Consider the following 23,753-nt stretch of genomic DNA (forward strand, 5'->3'; position numbering starts at 1 on the left):
ATTCGTCTATTTATCTTCTCATTGGTTATCAATGAAGTTAGGTAGCGCAAATTGATTAACCAATAATGTGCGTTGTAAGAGTCCGTGTGGGAAATTTTAGTGTTTTACAGTTGTAAGACATGTCGAAATGACAAACAGTTATTGATTTTGACTAAATTAAACTCATTCGACGCGTTTTTGCGCGAAATGAACGAATCTGATAGAAAAAAGTGTCGGACTCTCCCGCGAACCGAGACATCAATTGTTATCTTGCCTATGGACATCCCATCAGGAGTCCTAAAGATGTCCGTTCGCAATCCTTGGGATATACATATGCAGATCAGGACTATTTTAGGATATTTAAGGCATATCCGTATAAATATATTATATTATTACACCACATAATTCCAATTAAACAAAACAATATTTTAATAACATTTTAAAAAACATTTTTTGCCAAAAAAAGAACCAAAATTTTCTTTTTGGAAGTTCCCAAGCGGTTACCCATCCCAGTCGCAACTCCGGTGAACGTTGCTTGACCTCCGTGATCGATGCGAACTAGATCCCGCGTGATGATCTGTGAATTTTATGCTAACATGTATATATAACTGATTAAGTAAATTTATATTATTGATAAAATCAATTATGTATAATTAAACCATATTATTTATATAAATATATATAAAATATAGTTTTTCTACTGATTTTTACTAATGCGGATTAGCATTTGGAATAACTTTTCTGTTATTATTTGTTTAAGTAAGAATGCACCTAGAAAATATGTCAATATAATACCTTAATTAAATTAAGTACAAAAAAATTTTTATTAGAGAAACATTTAAAAAATATTGTCTACTAATTGGAACGTAGGTTGAGGTTTCTTCATTCATAAATCTATTTTGTCTATTGATACCGTTGTAAAATTCTTTGATACGATTAATACTTGTCCTTACTCTTCCTGTCTAAATGTATAAGCATTTAAAGGATTTTACAACAATTGCAAAGCTGTATTTTCCGCTAAACGTAGCCAATATGAGCAGCGGCTCTAAATCTTTATATGTTTGAAATTGTGAAATTAACATTTAATTATATTATATAATATGTCAAAGAAATTTTTTTATTTTATTTTTATTCATAAGGGATTAAATATGTGATTTATTATTATAAAAACAATGTATAATTTTATGTTGACCTTTATGATTCAGAGTAGTTGTCATATGTATTATAGGTCTGTTTCTTATTGCTGAAGTAGTGCATATTCTGCGTTAAAAATAATATTTAGATATACGTTTGAAATTTGATAAAAGCAAGAAGAAAAAGCTAGTGCAGTCCAGTGCAGCAATAAAAAACAAATCTTGCATAAACTTAATTTTCTGATACAATACAAACGTTTTTTTTTATTAGAATAATTTTATATGTTTAAGTATGATATGTAATAAAAATTTTCTTAAATTCTTTATATACATGCTTGCATATTATATATATTCTGGATTAGAGTAGGCAGTCTCGATTTTTTTTGTTTGAAGCGAAATTCTTAATCTCAAACTTCTTTGCTCAAATTCAAATTTTTATTAAATAAAAGTTTATCATTAAAGGAATTAGTTATTTGATAATGTAACAATGTAGAAAAGTATTATAACCGTGAATTTTTCTATTTTCTCTTAGCTTTCCTAGTTTGTGCCATATGACAAAGAAATAGTCAAAGGACGTCCTTAGGATCGACTTAGGACTTGGCCGACCTAAGGACGTCTTTAGATTCGGCTTAGGACTTAGATGTTTTGAGGACATCCTACAATGTGCTGTGTGAGTGACTTAAAATTACGTCCAGTGGGTATAACGTAGGCTGTATATAGAATTCTTTTAGTTTATTTAATATTTCTCGGGTAGTTCTAAAATTGTCATCCTAGTATAATGTCCTATGTCCGTCCCATTATTGTCCGGGAACATTCAGGACGAATTCAGGATCATCCCGAAGACGTCTTGTGCTATTAGGGCAGTTTTTCCGAGGAAAGAGGAATTATTGTATATTACTTCTTAAAGTATTAATATTATTATTCTGGCTTCATGACTGTGTTTCAAGTCCGACAAAATGCGGCTCGCAGTTTGAGTTGGGAAATGTAAAATTAAAAATTATTAATTGGCACCAAGAACCAAGAACCGTTATGACTGATATAGGCCTTCTATTTTTGCGTTTTAATCACTTAACTATTAATTAGTTTTTATGTTTTCTTTATATGTACAATGGTAATATTATAGATATCATAGCTTGTGGTATAAAATACCTGTGAAGGAACAAAGGATGCTCCTGTTCGTGATGAGAAAAAGCATCGAAGCTACTGCCTTGACCGCTGGCAAAATATACGTGTTTTCTTTAGAAAATTTTACAACGGTAAATCAATATTATAGATATTACTAAAATATTTTTTGTAGTCCGAAAAGATATGTAAAACCTTTAACCGTTCTCACATCTAGGTTGTGCAAAGCTCTATGTCGTATTTTACACTATTATCGTCTTTGGACGTGTAATCAATACCTCACGATTACGGCAGAAAGCAGTAAAATATCCGCGAGAAGAATATTTCGCAGAAGTATAGTATTATAAATTATATATCAAATAAAGTAATATATATTTGCTATAATTTAATAAAACAAAATTTGATGAAATTTTATTTTATCAAATATTTTATCGAAAAAAATGTTAAAGAACCAAAAAAACCTTTGCCTTCCGATCTTTTTCAAAGACATTGAAACTTTAAAATATAAAAATTTTTTTGCGTTTATTTTATCTTTCGTTATAAACTTGCGAAACTCTCGAGTATACGTTCTCGAATGAACGTATCGTTTGCTATACAAATATTGGTAGTGATCGTCTCGATTTCTATTTTGAGAATTTAAGCACACATATAGTACGGAATAAATTGGAATTATTTAATTATTCCCCAGATTCTTCTATTTTGTTTTTCTATAAAACAAACTGAATAATTTTGATCAGAGTTTATTCCCAATAATTTCATAACACGTGCTCTATTTTAATCAGTGTATCCTTTGAAATAATTTCACGGAAAACACGTATATCGTTTCGCGCACACACAGTGTTCTAAATGTATTTTTATATAAAAAAAAATTAAATAAAGAGGAAGAACCAACCCTACTAATTATTTAAAATTTTAGAGCATGAATATTTTACTTCGAAGACAATTGTCACGCAATAATATTACACGCGTACAGCGTCATACGAACTTTTATTCTCTTTGATATCCCGATCGATATGTTCCGCATGAAAGAAAATTGTCTCGTTCATTGACAAGCCGCTCGCATTCATTTTCTACGAGGCATGACACCGCGAAATTATTATATCAAGAGTTCCCGACTTGTGTGGTATTTTCCTGCGTTTGCCATTACGCCCGCTGAAATATTAATTAATCTCTCACAAGACAAAACAAGACGAGAAATTTAGTTCACTTTGTGCCGCCTCGGGTGAAACACAGAACTGAAAACGATGGATTCCGCACGGAATCAATATTTCAGTATTACAAAGACGATGCTATCATTCACTGGTCTCTGGCCTTATCAAGAAAAAGGAACAAGATTGTTTCGAGTGAGCTTGATGACTGTGATCACTCTTTCGTTGATGATTCCTCAGGTACTAAAGAAGTTTTTCGTAACATTTCTATCACGTACTCTTTATATTAGTTTTAACTCTAATAGTCAATAATGTGCATGAATTTATTATAATTTATCAGTGTGCATTAAAAATTTATTAAAATATAATATGCAAGATAATGTAATCTACAGGACTGTCGCTGACACGTAATCTTTCTGCTTTTGTGCAGAGAGATTTCACCGACCGTCTCTTAATATTTTCATTTTTGAACCTTGTATAAGTAAAACATTTAAACATTTGAAACATAGATAAAATAAAACGTTTAAAATTAATTTTTTGAAATATTTTAAATATTTATTTTTATTCTTAATTGACATGGTTCTATGTGTATTAAAAAAATTTCAATAATATCAAAAAATAAACAATTATCCTATTCTAACAATTTCAAATTTTGTAGAATAGTTTCGTTAAATTCATGCACAACATACTAGTTTTAAAAGAAATTAAATTTGACAGCAGTTAATGTTACAAATGGAGTATTGATTTATAAAATTTAATTTACATGTCTCTTAATTGTTAATAAGCTATTGAACGATGCATAACTTGCACACACATGCTCCCGGCGAGCCTGTTAGTCTAATTTGTTAAACTCTTTGTAGATAACATATAATTCAGGATGGAATTCAGGTGTATAATTTTATAAAATCGATATAAAATATATATTAAATGCATGCGAATACTACACAAAAATACATGGCACATGAAATTATAAATACAACTCTATTCTATGGTAATTGTGCACTATAGTAGACCCAGCTCCAATTATGTTGACCTTGCCTCTATGTTATAGAGGCAAGGATACTGAACAACTTTTCCTTATAAATTAATTGGCGCTCTCCTACAGATTTCGAGATATATTTAGGCAAAGAAAAAACAGTTTTTCTTAACTATTTCAGAAAATATTTATTTTACAAAAAAATGTGTCAAACAAAAAATGAAGCTTGTGATAAGCTCTAAATATAAGGTTGTGTATATATTTTATCTAATTCCAATACTTTAGGTGTTAAGCAAAAAATCATTTTAAAAAAACTTTGACAAATTTAAATTTTCACATGTACAGAGAACGCGTAGGCAGGGGAGGGGCTTCCCCTGCATCCTCTCCCCGTATTTTTTCTAATCTACCTCGTCTCAGTTGGTCCACTAATGACGGGGTGGGTGTGGGAGGGAGTTGGCCATAATTTAAAATCTAATATCGCAACGTGGTCAATTGAATATCCTTGGCCAAATTACAACTAAAATAGGATTAGGTTAGGTTAGAAAAAAACGGGGAAAGGGGGCGGACCTTCTCCCCCGCTCAAGCATCTACATTTCATCATCAAAACTACTGAAAATAAAAAAAAATTATTTTAAAACAGTTTTTCTACTATAACAACTACAGTAGTGAAGTTAGGTAAAATATGCATATAACCTTTTTTACAGAGCTTATCACATGCTTCATTTTTTGTTTGACACATTTTTTTATAAAATAAATATTTTCTGAAATAATTAAGAAAAACTGATTTTTCTTTCTCTAAGTATATCTCGAAAACTAGACGAGAGCGCTAATTAATTTATAAGAAAAAGTTGTTCAGTATCCTTGCCTCTATAACATATGTCAAGGTCAATATGATTGGAGCTGGGTTCTTTATAGTGCACAATTACCTATTCTATGAAAATTGGATGCAAATTATAGATTATCTAAAATAGAACTTAATAACGGATTTTTTTAGATAGCCGAAATTAATCTCTGTAAAGGAAACGTACAACGTATTTTTCTGACGATACCGGCACTTATGTTGATGATTGTAATTCTGGTGAAACTATACACGTTCCAGTTTAACAGTAGTAAAGTACGACAATATTGAATTTATATCAAATGTTGGTCAAAAAATGATTGTTTGAATTAACTTTTGCAATCGCGGACCTTTTACGATCCTCGGGACTACTCAATAAGGTTTAGCATTTTCATCGCGAATGTTTTTAGATCAAAAGTCTTACTGATCATCTGCGTAATGACTGGAAAAAGTTAAAAGGCGCGGAAGAATATAAAATTATGAAAAAATATGCCGCAAATGCAAGACTGTTTTCTTTTGCAATATGTGGTAAGCGTTACTTGCTTCATATTATTTTTTATTGCAACGGACAACTAACAATTATTTTGTTTTGTTGTAGTATGGTATCACATAGCTTGTTTTGTGTTCATATTTATTGGTCTTGCACCGAACGTACTGAATGCCGTATTACGTCTCAATGAATCCCGATCTATAGCTTTTCCTTATCCGGCCTATTACTTTGGCCTGGACAACGAAAAGTACCTTTTCTACATTTATTCCCATATGTATGTGTGTTGTGAGATAGCTATAACAGTGGTAATCGCGCACGACTGCATGCTGTTGGTTTATATTGAGCACGCCTGTAGCATTTTCGCTGTAGCTGGGTAAGAAAAATCGTATTATTATTATAGTCTCTCAATCACGACTGATTAGATGAGCAAAATTTGCAGATTTCGATTTAAAACTTTATTACGTACCAATTGTGGCGATAAAATGAATAACAGTTTGTATGCGTACAATCAGAAGATCGCTAAATCCGTGTACGCACACTGTCGAGCTTTAAAGTGGGTATGCAATATGCACTAAATCGTACATACGTGTGAAAAAACTATTCATATATTATTCAACACTAATTTCCATGAGTTGAAAAAAAAATGATTAAAAACTAAAAATTGGCAATAACAATACTTTAAACCAAAAATTTGTAATAATATTATTATCAAAATAATCACATTGTGCTCTTTAGATGATTTTTTAACATTGAAATATAAATTTAACATTTTGGTGAAATTTAAGATTAATTAATTCTTTAAGAAAGATTTTTGATAGAATAGAGTATATTAATATAGAGTAATATATTAATTTTAATATAATACAATATTAATGTTTGATACCATTTTTTTGTGTACCTGTCGCAAACTTTTTTTGCTGCAGCTTCGCGAATTTTCTTGAAAATACCTTTTGCGTTGCCTTTACCGTACAAATAATAATAGTTATCGTAGCGATGAGCATCACTCTGCTACAAGTACGTATCAATTTGTTGTTGCAATTTAACTTGTGGTATTCGTACATTTTGTATTATGTTACCCGTACATCGTGTTACGTCACTCACATTTAAAAGATTCATGATTAAAAGATTAAAGTGTGAAATTAAAACATCATATTTATCGTCTTCGAGGTCGCGGAACAGGTGAACAAAATTACGGAAATAATGAAGTACTTGTTATACTTCTTTTCTCAACTGGTCCACTTATTCTGTTATAGTCTGGAAGGCCAAAAGTTGGTAGATCATAGCGCAGAAATACGCGACAGGATGTAAGACGACAATTTTAAACGTTGCTGCAATGTCAAAAGTTTGATAATTAGTGAGACACAAAATTATTGCAGATATAATTCTTCTTGGTACAACATACCCGTGAAATCTCAAAGATTGCTCCTGTACGTGATGCGCAGGAGCACGAAACCGAATTCTTTGAGCGCCGGCAAGATTTTTGTCTTTTGTCTGATGAGTTTCACCACAGTAAGGACTGTTTATGTTATGACAAATTAATGTTATTACAATATATTCTCTCAAAGTCTCTCCTAAGAACGATAGATATTATTTTAAAGGTCGTGCAGTCTTCGGTGTCGTATTTTACCGTACTTCAATCCTTCCAGTAATCTATGATGTAATTCAAATAGTTTAATATTTGTGCAATCATAATTATTGTAGTAATTAATAAAGATTATGTAGAGAAAATAATATTTACATTTAATTTATTACTCATAAACAAATTTCCTATACATTTTAAGTATCACTCTTGAATATAATGTTGTCCTATCTTCGTTTCACCGACATAAAAGAAAAAATAAGCAGAAATAAAAGATGAAAAAAATGGATGGGATGGAACGAAGGAATGAATCCGAGCGTCACAGACTCGAGCATACACAAGATGCCACGGACTGTGCGACAGATTAGAGATGATGAAATGGAAAGAAGGAATGCCCGTCCCGCTTAGAAAGGCTGCTTATTTATACTAGTTTTGGCCGATGATTCTTAGGGTCGTGTGCACTGATTTTATTTATTGTAACGCCTACGCGCTCTTCCACGAGTTTCGATTTAATAACGTATTTTGTCTCTAACGCTTCGCCGACCAAACACGTGTCAGGCGTCAAAGAACTCCGTCTACTTAAGGAACCTCATAATTTCTTTTTGACAGTAGGCTTCTCGGTAAAGAGCGTAGGTGACTCGTTAGCAAACTGCAGAGAATATCAATTTTTAGAGTGATTTATTGTAGTGTAGGCTGAGTTTCTGGAAGCCGAAAGAGCTGCGTACTCGAGTATATCAACGCCTTGGCTTTAGCGTTTGGTGGGAGAGCTTATGCGTATCTTTCTGTCGAACAACGGTGTATCCGCTTGAAAGAAAAGAATTGTTATTACGCAGGACGTAACAGAAGCATTTATATATCTTTGATACTTTTCGAAATATAAGTATTTTATTTTGTAAAGTGTCCTAATGTATTTTTATACTGAAACGAGGTGAAAAAAGAGCCATTTCTGCCAATTGGTTCCACAAGAAACTGGAGTGCCACACGGGTCGTTAGTCACGCAATAGTATTGAACGTAGCATTTATCCAACGATATACAGGATGCATATGTATGTACATACAGGATGACAGACACCATAGCGTTTATCTTACAGCTAACAATAATTAAGTATATGGACGCACAGTGTCGGAAGTATTCTCTTGAATATTCCGACCATATGTCGCACAAGAAAGAAAATCGTCTTGTTCGTTGACAGGCCACCATTCGCGTTCATTTTTTACAATATCCGAGATGGTCAAGCACTTCTGACTTACGTCTATTTATCTGCTTGTTATTACCCTTGAAAAAAAAGTTGATAAACTTGTTTCAATAAACTGATTACTGATCAGTAACTGATGATATTTTCTCAGTTAACTGACGAAATATAATCAGTTAGTGATCAGTAATCAGTTTATTGAAACAAGTTTATCAACTTTTTTGTTTAAGGGTATGCCCGCTGAAATATTAATCTCTCACAAAGGCAAAACGAGACGAGAAATTTAGTCCACTTTGTGTCGCCGAGGCCATTGACTGTGGCCATTCTTTCGGTGACCGTTCCAATGGTTGTAGAACAAGCTTTTTTCTTCACTGTAATATCCGTTATACTAGTTCTAAGTGTAATAGCCAATACTATGCATAAAGGAATTGATTAAAATATGCAAGGCAACACAGTCTACATCTGTTATGCTCGCTTTAGACAATACATAAAATTAAAAAAAATTAGGATTAAACTCCATTTATGATTTCATGAAATCCATATAAAATGTATATTAAAATGTATGCAAATATCAAAGTACATTGCACATAAAATTATAAATATAATTTTAATCAGGTATGAAAGAAACTGAACGTAAGTTATGGATTGTCTGTGAGATGTGAGATATGACGATATTTCTAGGTGGGCAAATTTATTCAATGCAACGGAGACGTGCGATGTATTGTGATAGTCGTACCGGCGATTCTGTTTATAGTTGTGGTTTTTGTGAAGTTATATTCGTGCCAGTTTAACAGTAGCAAAGTATGCCATTACTGAAATTTATATTATACATTCATCGAAAAATGATTATTCTTTGCGATTGCAGTCTCTTACGATCTTCGGTGAGCTATTTAATGAGATTTAGCGTTTTTATTCGTCGATATTTTTAGATCAAAAGTTCCATTGATCATCTGTTTAACGACTGGGAGAAGCTGAAAGGCGCGGAAGAATACAAAATTATGAAAGCGCATGCAGCTCGTGCGAGACTGTTATCTTTGATATATTGCTGTAAGACTAAATCAATATTATTTTTATTTTAAGGAATGACAACGCTGGCAATTATTTCGTTTTGTTGCAGTCGTTGGGTACGCGGGTGTCATCTGTTTTCTATCAAATAGCCTTGTACCTCAAGTATTAAACGTTATGTTACCCCCTCAACGAATCCCGACCCATTCCCATGCCTTACGAGGGGTATTACTTCGTGAATGGCGAAAAATATTACTTCTACATTCTCTTCCACGCTTCTGTGAGCCTAGAGATAAATGTAATAGCGGCAGTCGCGCACGACTGTATGTTTCTGGTTTCTACCGAGCACGTCTGTAGCGTCTTTGCTGTGGCTGGTAAGAAAAAATCATATTTTTTTTTGTATTCTCTCTCGTTACAATTGATTAAGGAAGCTGGATTCGCGGATTTCGCTTCGAGACTGTATCACGTAACAATCATGATGCAATGAATATTATTCTGCATGACGTATACAATTGAAAAATCGCAGCTTCCGTATACGCACACCAACGAGCCTTACGGTGGGTATGCAATATTGCATTTTAGAACGCATGTGTCTAAAGAAACAAAAAAGAAAAAAAGTAATAAAGATTTTGTAGTGGAAATAATATTTACTTTATTTAATTTAATTTATTATCTCAAACAAGTTATCTATATATTCAAAGGATCATTGTTGATTTAATTATAAATCTCATTATTATACGGTTTTTATAAAGTTACAGGTCTTAAAAATATTAACAGCGATGGAAAATAAAAAAATGGGTAAGAAATCAATTATTGTAACCGTTAACAAAAAGTTCAGTACAATTTAATAATAATAGTGTAGTATAATTGATTTTAACAGGTTTTTAAGATATGTCAACATTATTATTTCAAAGGAAAAGAAATAAGTCTTAATTAATAATATTAAATTGTATCGGAATGATGAAATTAAAAAAACACAATATTAGAAAGTCTACGTTACAGTGGTACTTAGTGTTGAATAATAACGTTTAATTTTTATAATCTTCAACTTAAACTACGCACCCCATATTTGTCGGACTTGATCACAGTCATGAGGTTTCAATTACTTTGCCATGTATGAAATTTTTCTCTCCTCCCTTTTTTCCGGATAATCAAACAATGTAGATCAATTTTCCTGATCAAGGGTACAACAGACCCTTTCTACGCACCATACAGCAATTCGAATATCTTTATTCTGTAATTGTACAATGCAGCAGTTCTTTTAAATAAGAAAATTGAGTGAATCAAAAATTTAAAAATATTATGAGTGTAATTGAAGTTTGTTATTAAAATTTTTATGTATGTGAAATATTTTTGACGTTTCGGATATTTATGAATAATATTAACTAATATTTATAAATGCTAATTTCTGCACGTAAATTTTAAACGTTTTAAATAATGTTGTATGCATTTTAAAAAATTATTGGATACACGAGTTTTTTCAAAACATTGTTTAAACGTTTTAAAAACGTTATCTGCAAATCATGACCAAAATTTATTTGTATTAATTTGCATACAACGTTAAATATGATATATTTGAAAACGTTACATGTTATTGAATGTCGTTATAATAATATGATAGTAATAAATTTATGCTCACTGAAAATAATTAATCGGTTAATAATTTAACATGTTAAAACTTTTATTACAAGGATAGCAGTGACACACATAATATAAAGTAATTAAATAAATGTCACCTTTATCGTACCAATCCTTTTGTATTTGCGTGCTCCCAATATTGCATGATGACGATAGTAATTAATGAAGATGATGAGTCACGTAATATTTCTCCACGTATAATCGAGAGAGCAAAATTACATTCTCACCGAAGCTCTCGTGCAACAATGCCGTTTTTATCTATCACTGAAAAATTGTCGCAAATATATTAGTTTGAAAGATATAGAAACTGTTCAGTATGAATTATAAATATTTACTCCCTTGCGTATTCTGCGTATTAACATTCTTTATTCAAACTATCGAATTTTTTAAAGAGTCAATCGTCAAACGTTGTCTACTCGTACCTATCATTGGTACGCATTTTATATTCATGCGAGACGTGTCGCAAATGCTTGACATCTATGAAAACTCGCGTGGCCGTTTAACGATCGTGCAATCCGACCATGGGAAAAAGACAACTGTGCGGAACAGTATCTAAAACTTATTTTTAACTGACATTTATCACGAGAAAAAAATTTTTCGAGGGAGATCTCGAAATTCAGACATCGTGCCGACCACTTGTACGAGAAGTATGGATCACGATAGAAATTACTATTACGATATCTGTAAGAGGTATTTGGTGGTGGTTGGTCAGTGGCCTTATCAAACGTTCAAAGAGAGTTTATTTTGGTGGATTATTATACTTATTTTGTATATTAGCGCGTATGTTACACAGGTAACGTGGAGAACTTTATTTTAGAAAAAGAAAGAGAAAATTAGTAATAAAAGTTCATTAAGATTCCGCACCAAGATAATTTATTTGTAACTGAAATTACACGAACAAACGCAACTGCATTTTTCAGATAGCAAAATTTGTCATATGCAGTAATATGGAATGTATTTATGAAGCTATAAGTCCACACACGGTGACTATTATGATCATGGTGAAAATTTGTACGTTTCAGTTTAATAGCAGAAAAGTACGTTTAATTAATACGAATGGTATTGATATTTTTATCTTAAGCCACAAATACTTTCTGTTGCAAAATTTTTGATCTTCTTGGAAAAATTATTATATCTCGAATAATTGAAAATATTGTATCTGTAGTATCGAGTATATCAGTGATGTTTGTAGATTAAAGATCTCACTGATCGCTTATTCGCAGACTGGGATATGCTCGAAACTAAGGAAGAACACGATATTATGAAACGATATGCCGAAAATGGCAGGTGGTACGCGCTGATGTACGGCAGTAAGTAATCATTTAATTTTAGTTGAGATTCAACGAAATTGATTTCCTTGTGCAATTAAAAAATTAATTGAATATCACGTGGTTTCTTTGCATTTGAGAATGCGCTGTTTAAATAAAATAAATAAAACATAAATAGTTTTTCTAAACCTATAGTTACAAAGAAGACATTAATATTATTTAATTTTGACGTTATCAAAGTATTAAAATATATACATATTGTATGAAAAAAGACCCTCTATTTTTTCTAAAGAAAATCGTCAGTCAGTGCAAGCTAAATTATTTAAATGTACAATTTTGTTCTGCTATAATAAAAAAATTGAAATTTTTTAAACATTTTATTTGACAAAAAAGCCATCATACATATAATACATATTCATTAAAAGAGAAAAATAAAAGAAGGAAAATTCTAAAGAAAGTAGGAATATTTATAAAAATAAGATAATAATACCAAATGTGTTTGGTATCTCACAATTTTTAATAAAAAAATAATATATTTTAATAGATATCCGTTTTTACGAATTTTATTTTGATTGCAGCTTTTATTTACGTATCTACTGCTTTGTTTTCATCAATGTCTCTCGTGCCACGCATTTTGGATGTTGTATTTCCATTGAATACTTCCCGTCGTATAATATTACCATATCCGGCATACTATTTCGTTGACGATGACCAGTATTTCTACTACATTTATTTACATATGTTAGTTGCCAGCACTGTGGCTATGACGGGATTAATCGCACACGATAGCATGTTTTTTGTTTACATCGAACATATATGCGGTCTTTTCGCCGTTGTGGGGTAATGATTATTTATACCAAAAGTAAGATCACATCTCTTTCAATTAAGAACAGTAGCGAGATTCTGTAACTCTTAACGACAACTTGGGATATCGTTACGTATCGTTGCGCAGCTTTTCTACTATGTATAATATCTGCGCAACGACGATGTAACGATACCGAATTGTCACTAAGGAGTTACAGAATCCCGCTACAGAGTTGGGCAACTGAATAATTAAAAAAGTTAAAGGCTCTATATACAAATTTTCAATATAATGTATTTTGATTAATAAGAGACAGCACAGGATGTTTTTGTGCACATAAGTTTATATAAAATAAGAAAAAATATTGTTTTTTATATAGGAATACATATTTTTTTCTTTTATATATACATATATAAATAAATACATATATATATATATATATATATATATATATATAAAGATATATATTATATACATATATAATATATATCTTTTGTATATATATATATATATATATATATATATATATAAATTAGTAAATTTTTAGTTTAAAGTAAAGTAATAAGTTAAAGTTATGTATTTTGTAGATACCTATTTGAAATTAAAAATTATTTCATTTTTAAAATTAACTAAGTTAAAAATTATTAACTTTTTACTTTGTTATTTAACTTTTAACTTTTTAACAAATTATTACTCAAACTTAATTAGGAAATAAATAAGATAAAAACTTGCTTAAAAAAATAAAAATTGATTTGCAGAAAACCTTATAACAATATTTTGCATTAAAATTTACAGATTTAGATTTGAGCATGTGTCATATATACGTAACAATACGGATAAAGATCTGATCTATTGTTCGAATGACAAGTATTATAAAAACGTTGCGTCTTCAATTCACGCTCATCAACAAATTTTGCAGTAAGTGCATAATATCATTTTCTTGCACTAATCTTGATACTAATTACTAAAGTAACATTTGATATACTATGATAAGAGACGCATTTATTTTTATTTAGATAGTTACTCGTCATCAGTATTGTATTCTTACTACAGGTTTGCTAAACTTCTCGAAAATACTTTTATGATAGCGTTTACTGTGCAACTTTTGATAATTACAATTGGCTTGAGCGTTGCTTTATTACAAGTGAGTGATTTACGTAAATAGAGTAAGTACTAGAATTTTATATAATGAAGAATTAAAACAGAAACATTTACTTTCTTTGTGTTCAAGCTGTCGGCGCAATTGCACGATTTACCAGAAGCGACGAGATACGTCGTCATGGTTATTGCTGAATTGTTGCACTTGTTCTGCTTAAGCTACCAAGGACAACAGTTAATAAATCACAGCCTTGAAACTTGCGTCAAGATGTAAAAGACAATATTAAGTTAAAAAAAATATAAATTAGCTATCTGATAGTTATAAAAGATATACTTTACATAAAAATACAAGAGTTTAATTTCTTTTCTTTTTTTAATTTAATCAGACTGTATCATTATTTAATGTTTGTTCTGTATGTATAAATGATAGTATATTTTTATAGATTTCGCAGCTCGTGGTTTAACATACCCGTAAAAGAACAAAAGCTGCTTCTGTTCGCGATGAAAAAAAGCATGGAACCTAATGTTGTGACTGCTGGCAAATTATATGTGTTTTCTTTACAAAGCTTCACAAGGGTAAAACAGTTAATATGACATGCTATAAAATGTAAACTAAAAAATATATAAAATGTGTAATTATTCGCGTTTAGGTGGTGCAAAGTTCGGTATCGTATTTTACGTTACTATCATCCCTAGACGAGTCGTGATTAATCAAGAATGGTTATGCCAGCATGCAGTAAAATATCCCTGAAACATTCCACAGGAGTATAATATTACTAATTACATATATATATATATATATATATATATACATATATATATATATAATAAAATGATGTTTATATTTGCTATCACATTTAAAATTTTAGAAGTACAATTTAAAAAAAAATAAAATTTAATTTTATTGTTAAGCGATCAAAAGTTTTTTTCTTTCATCTTTTCCTGAAATTCTCATATCAGACACAAGCTTTCTACATATATATAGAAGGAAGATTTTGCTTCACTATTTTATTCTGATTGATACGTGCTGTTTGGAGGAAGTTTTGAAAATGGGCCGCTTATCTCAATAGAGTTGCGTTATTTTATAGAAACAAATATTACTAGTGTTATGTAAATTCATACATTGCCAAAAGAAAATTGCTTAGCGAAATTCAGTGCAATTAAAGAAATATGTATTTTTTTTCCAGTGTGTACACTGCACTAGTAATTCAAACTATATTTCTCAAAGAGTCAGCTATTCACTAACACACCTACTGTTAATACCATTGTTATATTTACATCAGAGATAGCGTAATTTAGCGTAGATATATATTTACAATTAGTGTAAGTACTTGTCTGTTACGAAAATCTGCAGTCATCGTTATAAAATTATGTGCTCCGACAAAAGGAGTGAAGGATAACTCTGCTCTGGAGCTTTTCAACTTCTGTTCGTTACGGTCGGTTTAACCATTTCCTTAGTACAAGCTAGTGATTTACTAATCGTCAAATATAAAAGAAGTTTGTAATGTAATAAAAACTTAGAACAGAATTTTATTTCTTTCGCATTCAAGCTTTCGATACAGTTACATGATTTTTCGAAAGCAGTGAGTATTTCGTCTTCACTTTTGGTCAATTGTTTCACTTGTTTTGTTTCAGCTTCCAAGAACACAAAGTGATTGATTGCATGCTTCGAAACTCGTGACAAGATATAAGAAACGATATTAAGTTAGATATTAATTAATTTTTAGTATAAATTTAAACCTTGTAAGAGAATACTTTTACAGAAACGTTTACAACAATTTAATTATTATTTGGAATCAATAAATTGTATTCTTTCTCATTATATTTTGCATGTATAATGGTGAAAGAACAAAGACTGTTGATGTTAGTGACGAGTGAAAGTATCGAAGTTGATGTCTTATCCGTCAGAATACATGTTTTCTTTAGAAAATTTTACAACGGCAAAACAATTAACGTATCACGTAACAATCATGATGCAATAAATATTATTCTGCAAGATGTATATAATCGAAAAATCGCAGCTTTCGTATATGTACACCAATGAGCCTTACGGTGGGTATGCAATATTGCATGTTAAAATGTCTAAAGTTTATGTGTCTAAAAAAACAAAAAGAAAAAAGCATTAATATATGTTGCAAAATTTTCTTGCTGCAGACTGGCTGAACTTCTTGAATACATTTTTTGCATTTCTTTCGTCATACAAATGATGCTAATTGTTATAACAATGAGTATTTCCATGCTGCAGGTACGTGTCTCTACTTTTGTTACTTTTGTTCAATGTATGACACTCGTACATTTCGAGACAGCTTGTGTCACGTTATTACTCGCGTTGTGTGATAAATGCAAAAAAAATGAAAATATTGTATTTATCGTCTTCGAGATCACGATGCAATTAAACAAAACTATGGAAGTGATAAAAACTTAATATACATTATTGGTCAGCTGTCGCACTTATTCTTCTACAGTCTGCAAGGCCAGAGATTAGTAGATCACAGCACGCAAATACACGACAAGATGTGAGATAACGATTTTAAAGTTTGCAAAATATTGTAAAAAGTTTCATGATTATTGACACAGAAAATTATAGCAGATATAACTCTTTCCGGTACAATATACCAGCAAAATCTCAAAACTGCTTCTGTACGCAATGCGAAAAAGCATGCAACCGAATTACTTGAGCGCCGGCAAGATTTTCATATTTTCGCTGAAAAACTTCACCACGGTAGATATTATTTACATACATTATTGCGTTATGCGTTTTATTAAAATTTCTTTTAAGAATGTTGATATTTTAAGGTTTTACAGTCTTCGATGTCGTATTTTACCGTACTTGCGTTCTTCATATGATAAGTGATGTAATTCGGATAATCTAATTTTGTACAACTACAACTACATTACAGTAATATAGATTTTGTAGTGGAAATAATATTTACTTTATTTAATTTATTATTTAAAACAAATTATCTATATATTCAAAGTATCATTGTTGATTATACGGTTTTTATGAAATTACAAGTCTTAAAAATATTAACAGCGATGGAAAATAAAGAAATGGGTAAGAAATCATTTATTGTAACTGTTAACAGAAATTTCAGTACAATTTAATAATAATAGTGTAATATAATTGATTTTAATCATAGGTTTTTAAGACATGTTGACATCACTATTTCAAAAGGAAAGAAATAAGTCTCAATTAACAATATTAAATTGTATTGGAATGACGAAATTAAAAAACACTATATTAGAAAACCTATGTCAGTCACAGAGATATTTAGTGCCAATTTATAACTTTTAATTTTTATAATCTCTAACTTTAACTACGCATTCCATATTCGGACTTGATCACAGTTATGAGGTTTCAATTATCTTGCCATATATGAATTTTTTCGGTCTTCCTTTTTTTCCGGGTAGTCGAACAATGTAGATCAATTTTCCCGAGGAAGGGTACAATAGACCCTTCCGATGCACCATGCAGCAATTCGAATATCTTTATTCTGTAATTGTACAATGCAGCAGTTGTTCTTTTAAATAAGAAAATTGAGTGAATCAAAAATTTAAAAAAATTATGAGTGTAATTAAAGTTTGTTATTAAAATTTTTATGTATGTGAAATATTTTTGATGTTTTGGATATTTATGAATAATATTTACTAATATTTAAAAATGCTAATTTCTGCACGTAAATTTTAAACGTTTTAAATAATGATGTATGCATTTAAATAAATTATTGAATACAGTTTCTTCAAAACATTGTTTAAACGTTTTAAACGTTTTTAAAACGTTTTTAAAAATTTGTTTAAACGTTTTAAAAACATTATCTGCAAATCATGACCCAAGATTATGCGTATTAATTTGCATACAACGTTAAATACGACATATTTGAAAATATTACATGTTACTGAATGTAGTTGTAATAATATGATAGTAATAAATTTATGCTTGCTGATAATGATCAATCGGTATAATTTAACATGTACAATTTTTATTACAAGGATGGCAGTGTCACACATAATATAAAATAATTAAATAAATGTCACCTTTATCGTACCAAACCTTTTGTATTTGCATGCTTCCAATCTTGCATGATGATGATAATAATTAATGAAGATGATGACTCACGTAATATTTTTCCACGTATAACCGAGAGAGCAAAATTACATTCTCACCGAAGCTCTCGTGCAACAACGCCGTTTTTATCTATCACTGAATAATCGTCGCGAATATATTAGTTTGAAAGACATAAGAACTGTTTAGTGCGAGTTATAAATATTTATTCCTTTGCGTATTCTGCGTATTAACACTCGTTATTCAAGCAATCAAATTTTATAAACACTCAGCCGTTGTCTACTCGCACCTATCATTGGTACGCATTTTATATTCATGCGAGACGTGTCGCAAGTGCTTGACATCTACAAAAACTCGCGTGGCCGTTTAACGATCATGCGATTCGACCATGGGAAACAGACGACTGTGCGGAACAGTATCTAAAATATTAATTTATCTATAACCGACATTTATCACAAGAAAAAAATCTTTCGAGGGAGGTCTCGAAATTCAGACATCGTGCCGACCACTTGTACGAGAAGTATGGATCACGATAGAAATTACTATTATGATATCTGTAAAAGGTATTTGATGCTGGTTGGTCAGTGGCCTTATCAAACGTTCAAAGGGAGTTTATTTGGGTGGATTATTTTACTCATTATGTATATTAGCGCGTATGTTACACAGGTAACGTGAAGAACTTTATTTTAAGAATAAGGAAGAGTAAATTAGCGATAAAAGTTCATTAAGATTCCGCACCGAGATAACTTATTTGTAACTGAAATTATACGAACAAATGCAACTGCATTTTTCAGATGGCAAAATTTGTCGTATGCAGTAATATGGAATGTATTTATGAAACTTTAACTCCACACATGGTGACTATTATGGTCATGGTGAAAGTTTGTACGTTTCAGTTTAATAGCAGAAAAGTACGTTTAATTAATACGAATGGTATAGATATTTTTATCTTAATCCACAAACACTTTCTTGCAAAATTTTTCGATCTCCTTGGCAAAATTATTATATCTCTAATAATTGAAAATATTATATCTGAAGTATCGAGTATATCAGTGATGTTTGTAGATTAAAGATCTCACTGATCGCTTATTCGCAGACTGGGATATGCTCGAAACTAAGGAAGAACACAATATTATGAAACGATATGCCGAAAATGGCAGGTGGTACGCGCTGATGTACGGCAGTAAGTAATCAATTAATTTTAGTTGAGATTCAACGAAATTGATTTCCTTGTGCAATTAAAAAATTAATTTAATATCACATTATTTCTTTGCACTTGAGAATGCGCTATTTAAATAAAATAAATAAAATATAAATAGTTTTTCTAAAGCTATAATTACAAAGAAGACATTAATAATATTTAATTCTGACGTTATCAAAATATTAAAAAATATACATTTTTTATGAAAAAAGACCCTGTATTTTTTCTAAAGAAAATCGTCAGTCAGTGTGAGTTAAATTATTTAAATGTACAATTTTGTTTTGCTATAATAAAAAAATTAAAATTTTTTAAATATTTTATTTGACAAAAAAGCCATCATATAATACATATTCATTAAAAGAGAAAAATAAAAGAAGGAAAATTCTAAAAAGAGTAGGAATATTTATAAAAATAAAATAATAATACAAAATGTGTTTGGTATCACACAATTTTTAATAAAAAAATAATATATTTTAATAGGTACTTGTTTTTATGAATTTTATTTTGATTGCAGCGTACGTTTACGTATCTGCTTTTTCGTTTACATCAATGTCTCTCATGCCACGCATTTTGGATGTTGTATTTCCGTTGAATACTTCCCGTCCTATAATGTTACCATATCCAGCATACTATTTCATTGACGATGAACAGTATTTCTACTACATTTATTTACATATGTTAGTTGCCAGCACTGTGGGTATGACGGGAATAATCGCGCACGATAGCATGTTTTTTGTTTTCATCGAACATATATGCGGTCTTTCCGCCGTTGTTGGGTAATGATTATTTGTACCAAAAGTAAGATCACATCTCTTTCAATTAAGAACAGTAGCGAGATTCTGTAACTCTTAACGACAGCTAGGGATATCGTTACGTATCGTTGCGCAGCTTTTCTACTATGTATAATATCTGCGCAACGACGATGTAACGATACCGAATTGTCGCTAAGGAGTTACAGAATCCCGCTACAGAGTTGGGCAACTGAATAATTAAAAAAGTTAGAGGCTCTATATACAAATTTTCAATATAATGTATTTTGATCAATAAGAGAAAGCACAGGATGTTTTTGTGCACATAAATTCATATAAAATAAGAAAAAAATATCGTTTTTTATATGGAAATATATATATATATTTTTTTTTTGTATTTATATTAGTAAATTTTTAGTTTAAAGAAAAATAATAAGTTAAAGTTATATATTTTGAAGATACCTATTTGAAATTAAAAATTATCTCATTTTTAATATTAACTAAGTTAAAAATTATTAACATTTTAATTTCGTTATTTAACTTTTAACTTTTTTACCAATTACTACTCAAGCTTAATTAAGAGATAAATAAGATAAAAAATTGCTTAAAAAAATAAAAATTTGTTAGCAAAAAATCTTATAACAATATTTTGCATTAAAATTTACAGATTTAGATTTGAGCATGTGTCATATATACGTAATAATACGGATAAAGATTTGATCTACTATTCAGGTAAAGATCTAATCTATTGCTCGAATGACAAATATTATAAAAACGTTGCGTCTTCAATTCACGCTCATCAACAAATTTTGAAGTAAGTGCATAATAACATTTTTTTCCACTAATCTTGATGCTAATTATTAAAGTAACATTTGATATACTATGATAAGAGACGCATTTATTTTTATTTAGATAGTTACTCGTCATCAGTATTGTATTCTTACTATAGGTTTGCTAAACTTCTCGAAGATACTTTTATGATAGCGTTTGCTGTGCAACTTTTGATAATTACAATCGCCTTGAGCGTTGCCTTATTACAAGTGAGTGATTTACGTAAATAAAGCAAGTAGTAGAATTTTATATAATAAAGAATTAAAACAGAAACATTTACTTTTCTTGTGTTCAAGCTGTCGGCGCAATTGCACGATTTACCAGAAGCGACGAGATACGTCGTCATGATTATTGGTCAATTGTTACACTTATTCTGCTTAAGCTTCCAAGGACAACAGTTAATAAATCACAGCCTCGAAACTTGCGACAAAATGTAAAAGACAATATTAAGTTAATAAAAATATAAATTAGCTATTTGATAATTATAAAAGATATACTTTACATAAAAATACAAAAGTTAAATTTCTTTTCTTTTTTTAATTTAATTAGACTGTATCATTATTTAATGTTTGTTTTGTATATATAAATGATAGTATAATTTTATAGATTTTGCAGCTCGTGGTTTAACATACCCGTAAAAGAACAAAAGCTGCTCCTGTTTGCAATGAAAAAGAGCATAGAACCTAATATTGTGACTGCTGGCAAAATATATGTGTTTTCTTTAGAAAGCTTCACAAAGGTAAAACAATTAATATGACACGCTGTAAAATGTAAAAAATATATAAAATGTGTAATTATTCGCGTTTAGGTGGTGCAAAGTTCGGTGTCGTATTTTACGTTACTATCATCCCTAGACGAGTCGTGATTAATCAAGAATGGTTATGCCAGCATGCAGTAAAATATCCCTGAAACATTCCACAGGAGTATAATATTACTAATTACATATATATATATATATATATATATATACATATATATATATATAATAAAATGATGTTTATATTTGCTATCACATTTAAAATTTTAGAAGTACAATTTAAAAAAAAATAAAATTTAATTTTATTGTTAAGCGATCAAAAGTTTTTTTCTTTCATCTTTTCCTGAAATTCTCATATCAGACACAAGCTTTCTACATATATATAGAAGGAAGATTTTGCTTCACTATTTTATTCTGATTGATACGTGCTGTTTGGAGGAAGTTTTGAAAATGGGCCGCTTATCTCAATAGAGTTGCGTTATTTTATAGAAACAAATATTACTAGTGTTATGTAAATTCATACATTGCCAAAAGAAAATTGCTTAGCGAAATTCAGTGCAATTAAAGAAATATGTATTTTTTTTTGTGTAGACTGCACTAGTAATTCAAACTATATTTCTCAAAGAGTCAGCTATTCACTAACACACCTACTGTTAATACCATTGTTATATTTACATCAGAGATAGCGTAATTTAGCGTAGATATATATTTACAATTAGTGTAAGTACTTGTCTGTTACGAAAATCTGCAGTCATCGTTATAAAATTATGTGCTCCGACAAAAGGAGTGAAGGATAATTCTACTCTGGAGCTTTTCAACTTCTGTTCGTTACGGTCGGTTTAACCATTTCCTTAGTACAAGCTAGTGATTTACTAATCGTCAAATATAAAAGAAGTTTGTAATGTAATAAAAACTTAGAACAGAATTTTATTTCTTTCGCATTCAAGCTTTCGATACAGTTACATGATTTTTCGAAAGCAGTGAGTATTTCGTCTTCACTTTTGGTCAATTGTTTCACTTGTTTTGTTTCAGCTTCCAAGAACACAAAGTGATTGATTGCATGCTTCGAAACTCGTGACAAGATATAAGAAACGATATTAAGTTAGATATTAATTAATTTTTAGTATAAATTTAAACCTTGTAAGAGAATACTTTTACAGAAACGTTTACAACAATTTAATTATTATTTGAAATCAATAAATTGTATTCTTTCTCATTATATTTTGCATGTATAATGGTGAAGAAACAAAGACTGTTGATGTTAGTGACGAGAGAAAGTATCGAAGCTGATGTCTTATCCGCCAGAATACATGTTTTCTTTAGAAAATTTTACAACGGCAAAACAATTAACGTATCACGTAACAATCATGATGCAATAAATATTATTCTGCAAGATGTATATAATCGAAAAATCGCAGCTTTCGTATATGTACACCAATGAGCCTTACGGTGGGTATGCAATATTGCATGTTAAAATGTCTAAAGTTTATGTGTCTAAAAAAACAAAAAGAAAAAAGCATTAATATATGTTGCAAAATTTTCTTGCTGCAGACTGGCTGAACTTCTTGAATACATTTTTTGCATTTCTTTCGTCATACAAATGATGCTAATTGTTATAACAATGAGTATTTCCATGCTGCAGGTACGTGTCTCTACTTTTGTTACTTTTGTTCAATGTATGACACTCGTACATTTCGAGACAGCTTGTGTCACGTTATTACTCGCGTTGTGTGATAAATGCAAAAAAAATGAAAATATTGTATTTATCGTCTTCGAGATCACGATGCAATTAAACAAAACTATGGAAGTGATAAAAACTTAATATACATTATTGGTCAGCTGTCGCACTTATTCTTCTACAGTCTGCAAGGCCAGAGATTAGT

The 23,753-nt window shown here is 30.2% G+C and overlaps 2 protein-coding genes, 1 long non-coding RNA gene, 1 other non-coding gene and 1 pseudogene across 6 annotated transcripts; 4 read left to right on the plus strand and 1 right to left on the minus strand.

The window, feature by feature from the left end:
- Positions 1 to 1,526: 1,526 nt before the first annotated feature.
- LOC105199459 lies at positions 1,527 to 7,420 on the plus strand. 2 transcript variants are annotated; one of them, XR_005574270.1, is made up of 9 exons: positions 1,527 to 3,622; positions 5,353 to 5,472; positions 5,607 to 5,724; positions 5,795 to 6,059; positions 6,126 to 6,239; positions 6,610 to 6,700; positions 6,854 to 6,990; positions 7,063 to 7,195; positions 7,285 to 7,420. It is a non-coding gene; the product is annotated as an uncharacterized LOC105199459 (transcript). The 2 variants fall into 2 exon arrangements; XR_005574271.1 differs by lacking the exon at positions 6,610 to 6,700 and having other exon boundaries at positions 6,940 to 6,990.
- LOC120357076 lies at positions 6,872 to 11,336 on the minus strand. The gene is made up of 5 exons (XR_005574273.1): positions 11,200 to 11,336; positions 10,526 to 10,697; positions 7,425 to 10,056; positions 7,089 to 7,336; positions 6,872 to 7,014 (listed from the first exon to the last, which is right to left on the minus strand). It is a non-coding gene; the product is annotated as an uncharacterized LOC120357076 (long non-coding RNA).
- Positions 11,337 to 11,715: 379 nt separating this feature from the next.
- On the plus strand, positions 11,716 to 15,317 carry LOC113005999 (odorant receptor 13a-like). The gene is made up of 9 exons (XM_039446572.1): positions 11,716 to 11,894; positions 12,022 to 12,138; positions 12,294 to 12,411; positions 12,948 to 13,209; positions 13,967 to 14,089; positions 14,225 to 14,315; positions 14,403 to 14,539; positions 14,713 to 14,845; positions 14,920 to 15,317. Exons 1-9 carry the CDS (start codon positions 11,751 to 11,753, stop codon positions 14,974 to 14,976), a joined length of 1,182 nt encoding a protein of 393 aa, XP_039302506.1. The 5' UTR covers positions 11,716 to 11,750; the 3' UTR covers positions 14,977 to 15,317.
- A 1,176-nt stretch (positions 15,318 to 16,493) lies between these two features.
- Positions 16,494 to 17,900, plus strand: LOC105199460 (annotated as a pseudogene).
- A 69-nt stretch (positions 17,901 to 17,969) lies between these two features.
- LOC105194377 (odorant receptor 13a-like) lies at positions 17,970 to 22,319 on the plus strand. Of its 2 annotated transcripts, none has more exons than XM_039446571.1 (9): positions 17,970 to 18,998; positions 19,127 to 19,217; positions 19,429 to 19,515; positions 20,048 to 20,309; positions 20,950 to 21,096; positions 21,232 to 21,322; positions 21,410 to 21,546; positions 21,720 to 21,852; positions 21,922 to 22,319. In XM_039446571.1, exons 1-9 carry the CDS (start codon positions 18,855 to 18,857, stop codon positions 21,976 to 21,978), a joined length of 1,149 nt encoding a protein of 382 aa, XP_039302505.1. In that variant the 5' UTR covers positions 17,970 to 18,854; the 3' UTR covers positions 21,979 to 22,319. The 2 variants fall into 2 exon arrangements, with proteins under 2 accessions (XP_039302505.1, XP_039302504.1); XM_039446570.1 differs by having other exon boundaries at positions 17,971 to 18,998; positions 19,127 to 19,243; positions 19,398 to 19,515.
- Positions 22,320 to 23,753: the final 1,434 nt, after the last annotated feature.

The sequence above is a fragment of the Solenopsis invicta genome, chromosome 3, assembly GCF_016802725.1.
Source record: "Solenopsis invicta isolate M01_SB chromosome 3, UNIL_Sinv_3.0, whole genome shotgun sequence".
Classification (NCBI taxonomy): domain Eukaryota; kingdom Metazoa; phylum Arthropoda; class Insecta; order Hymenoptera; family Formicidae; genus Solenopsis; species Solenopsis invicta.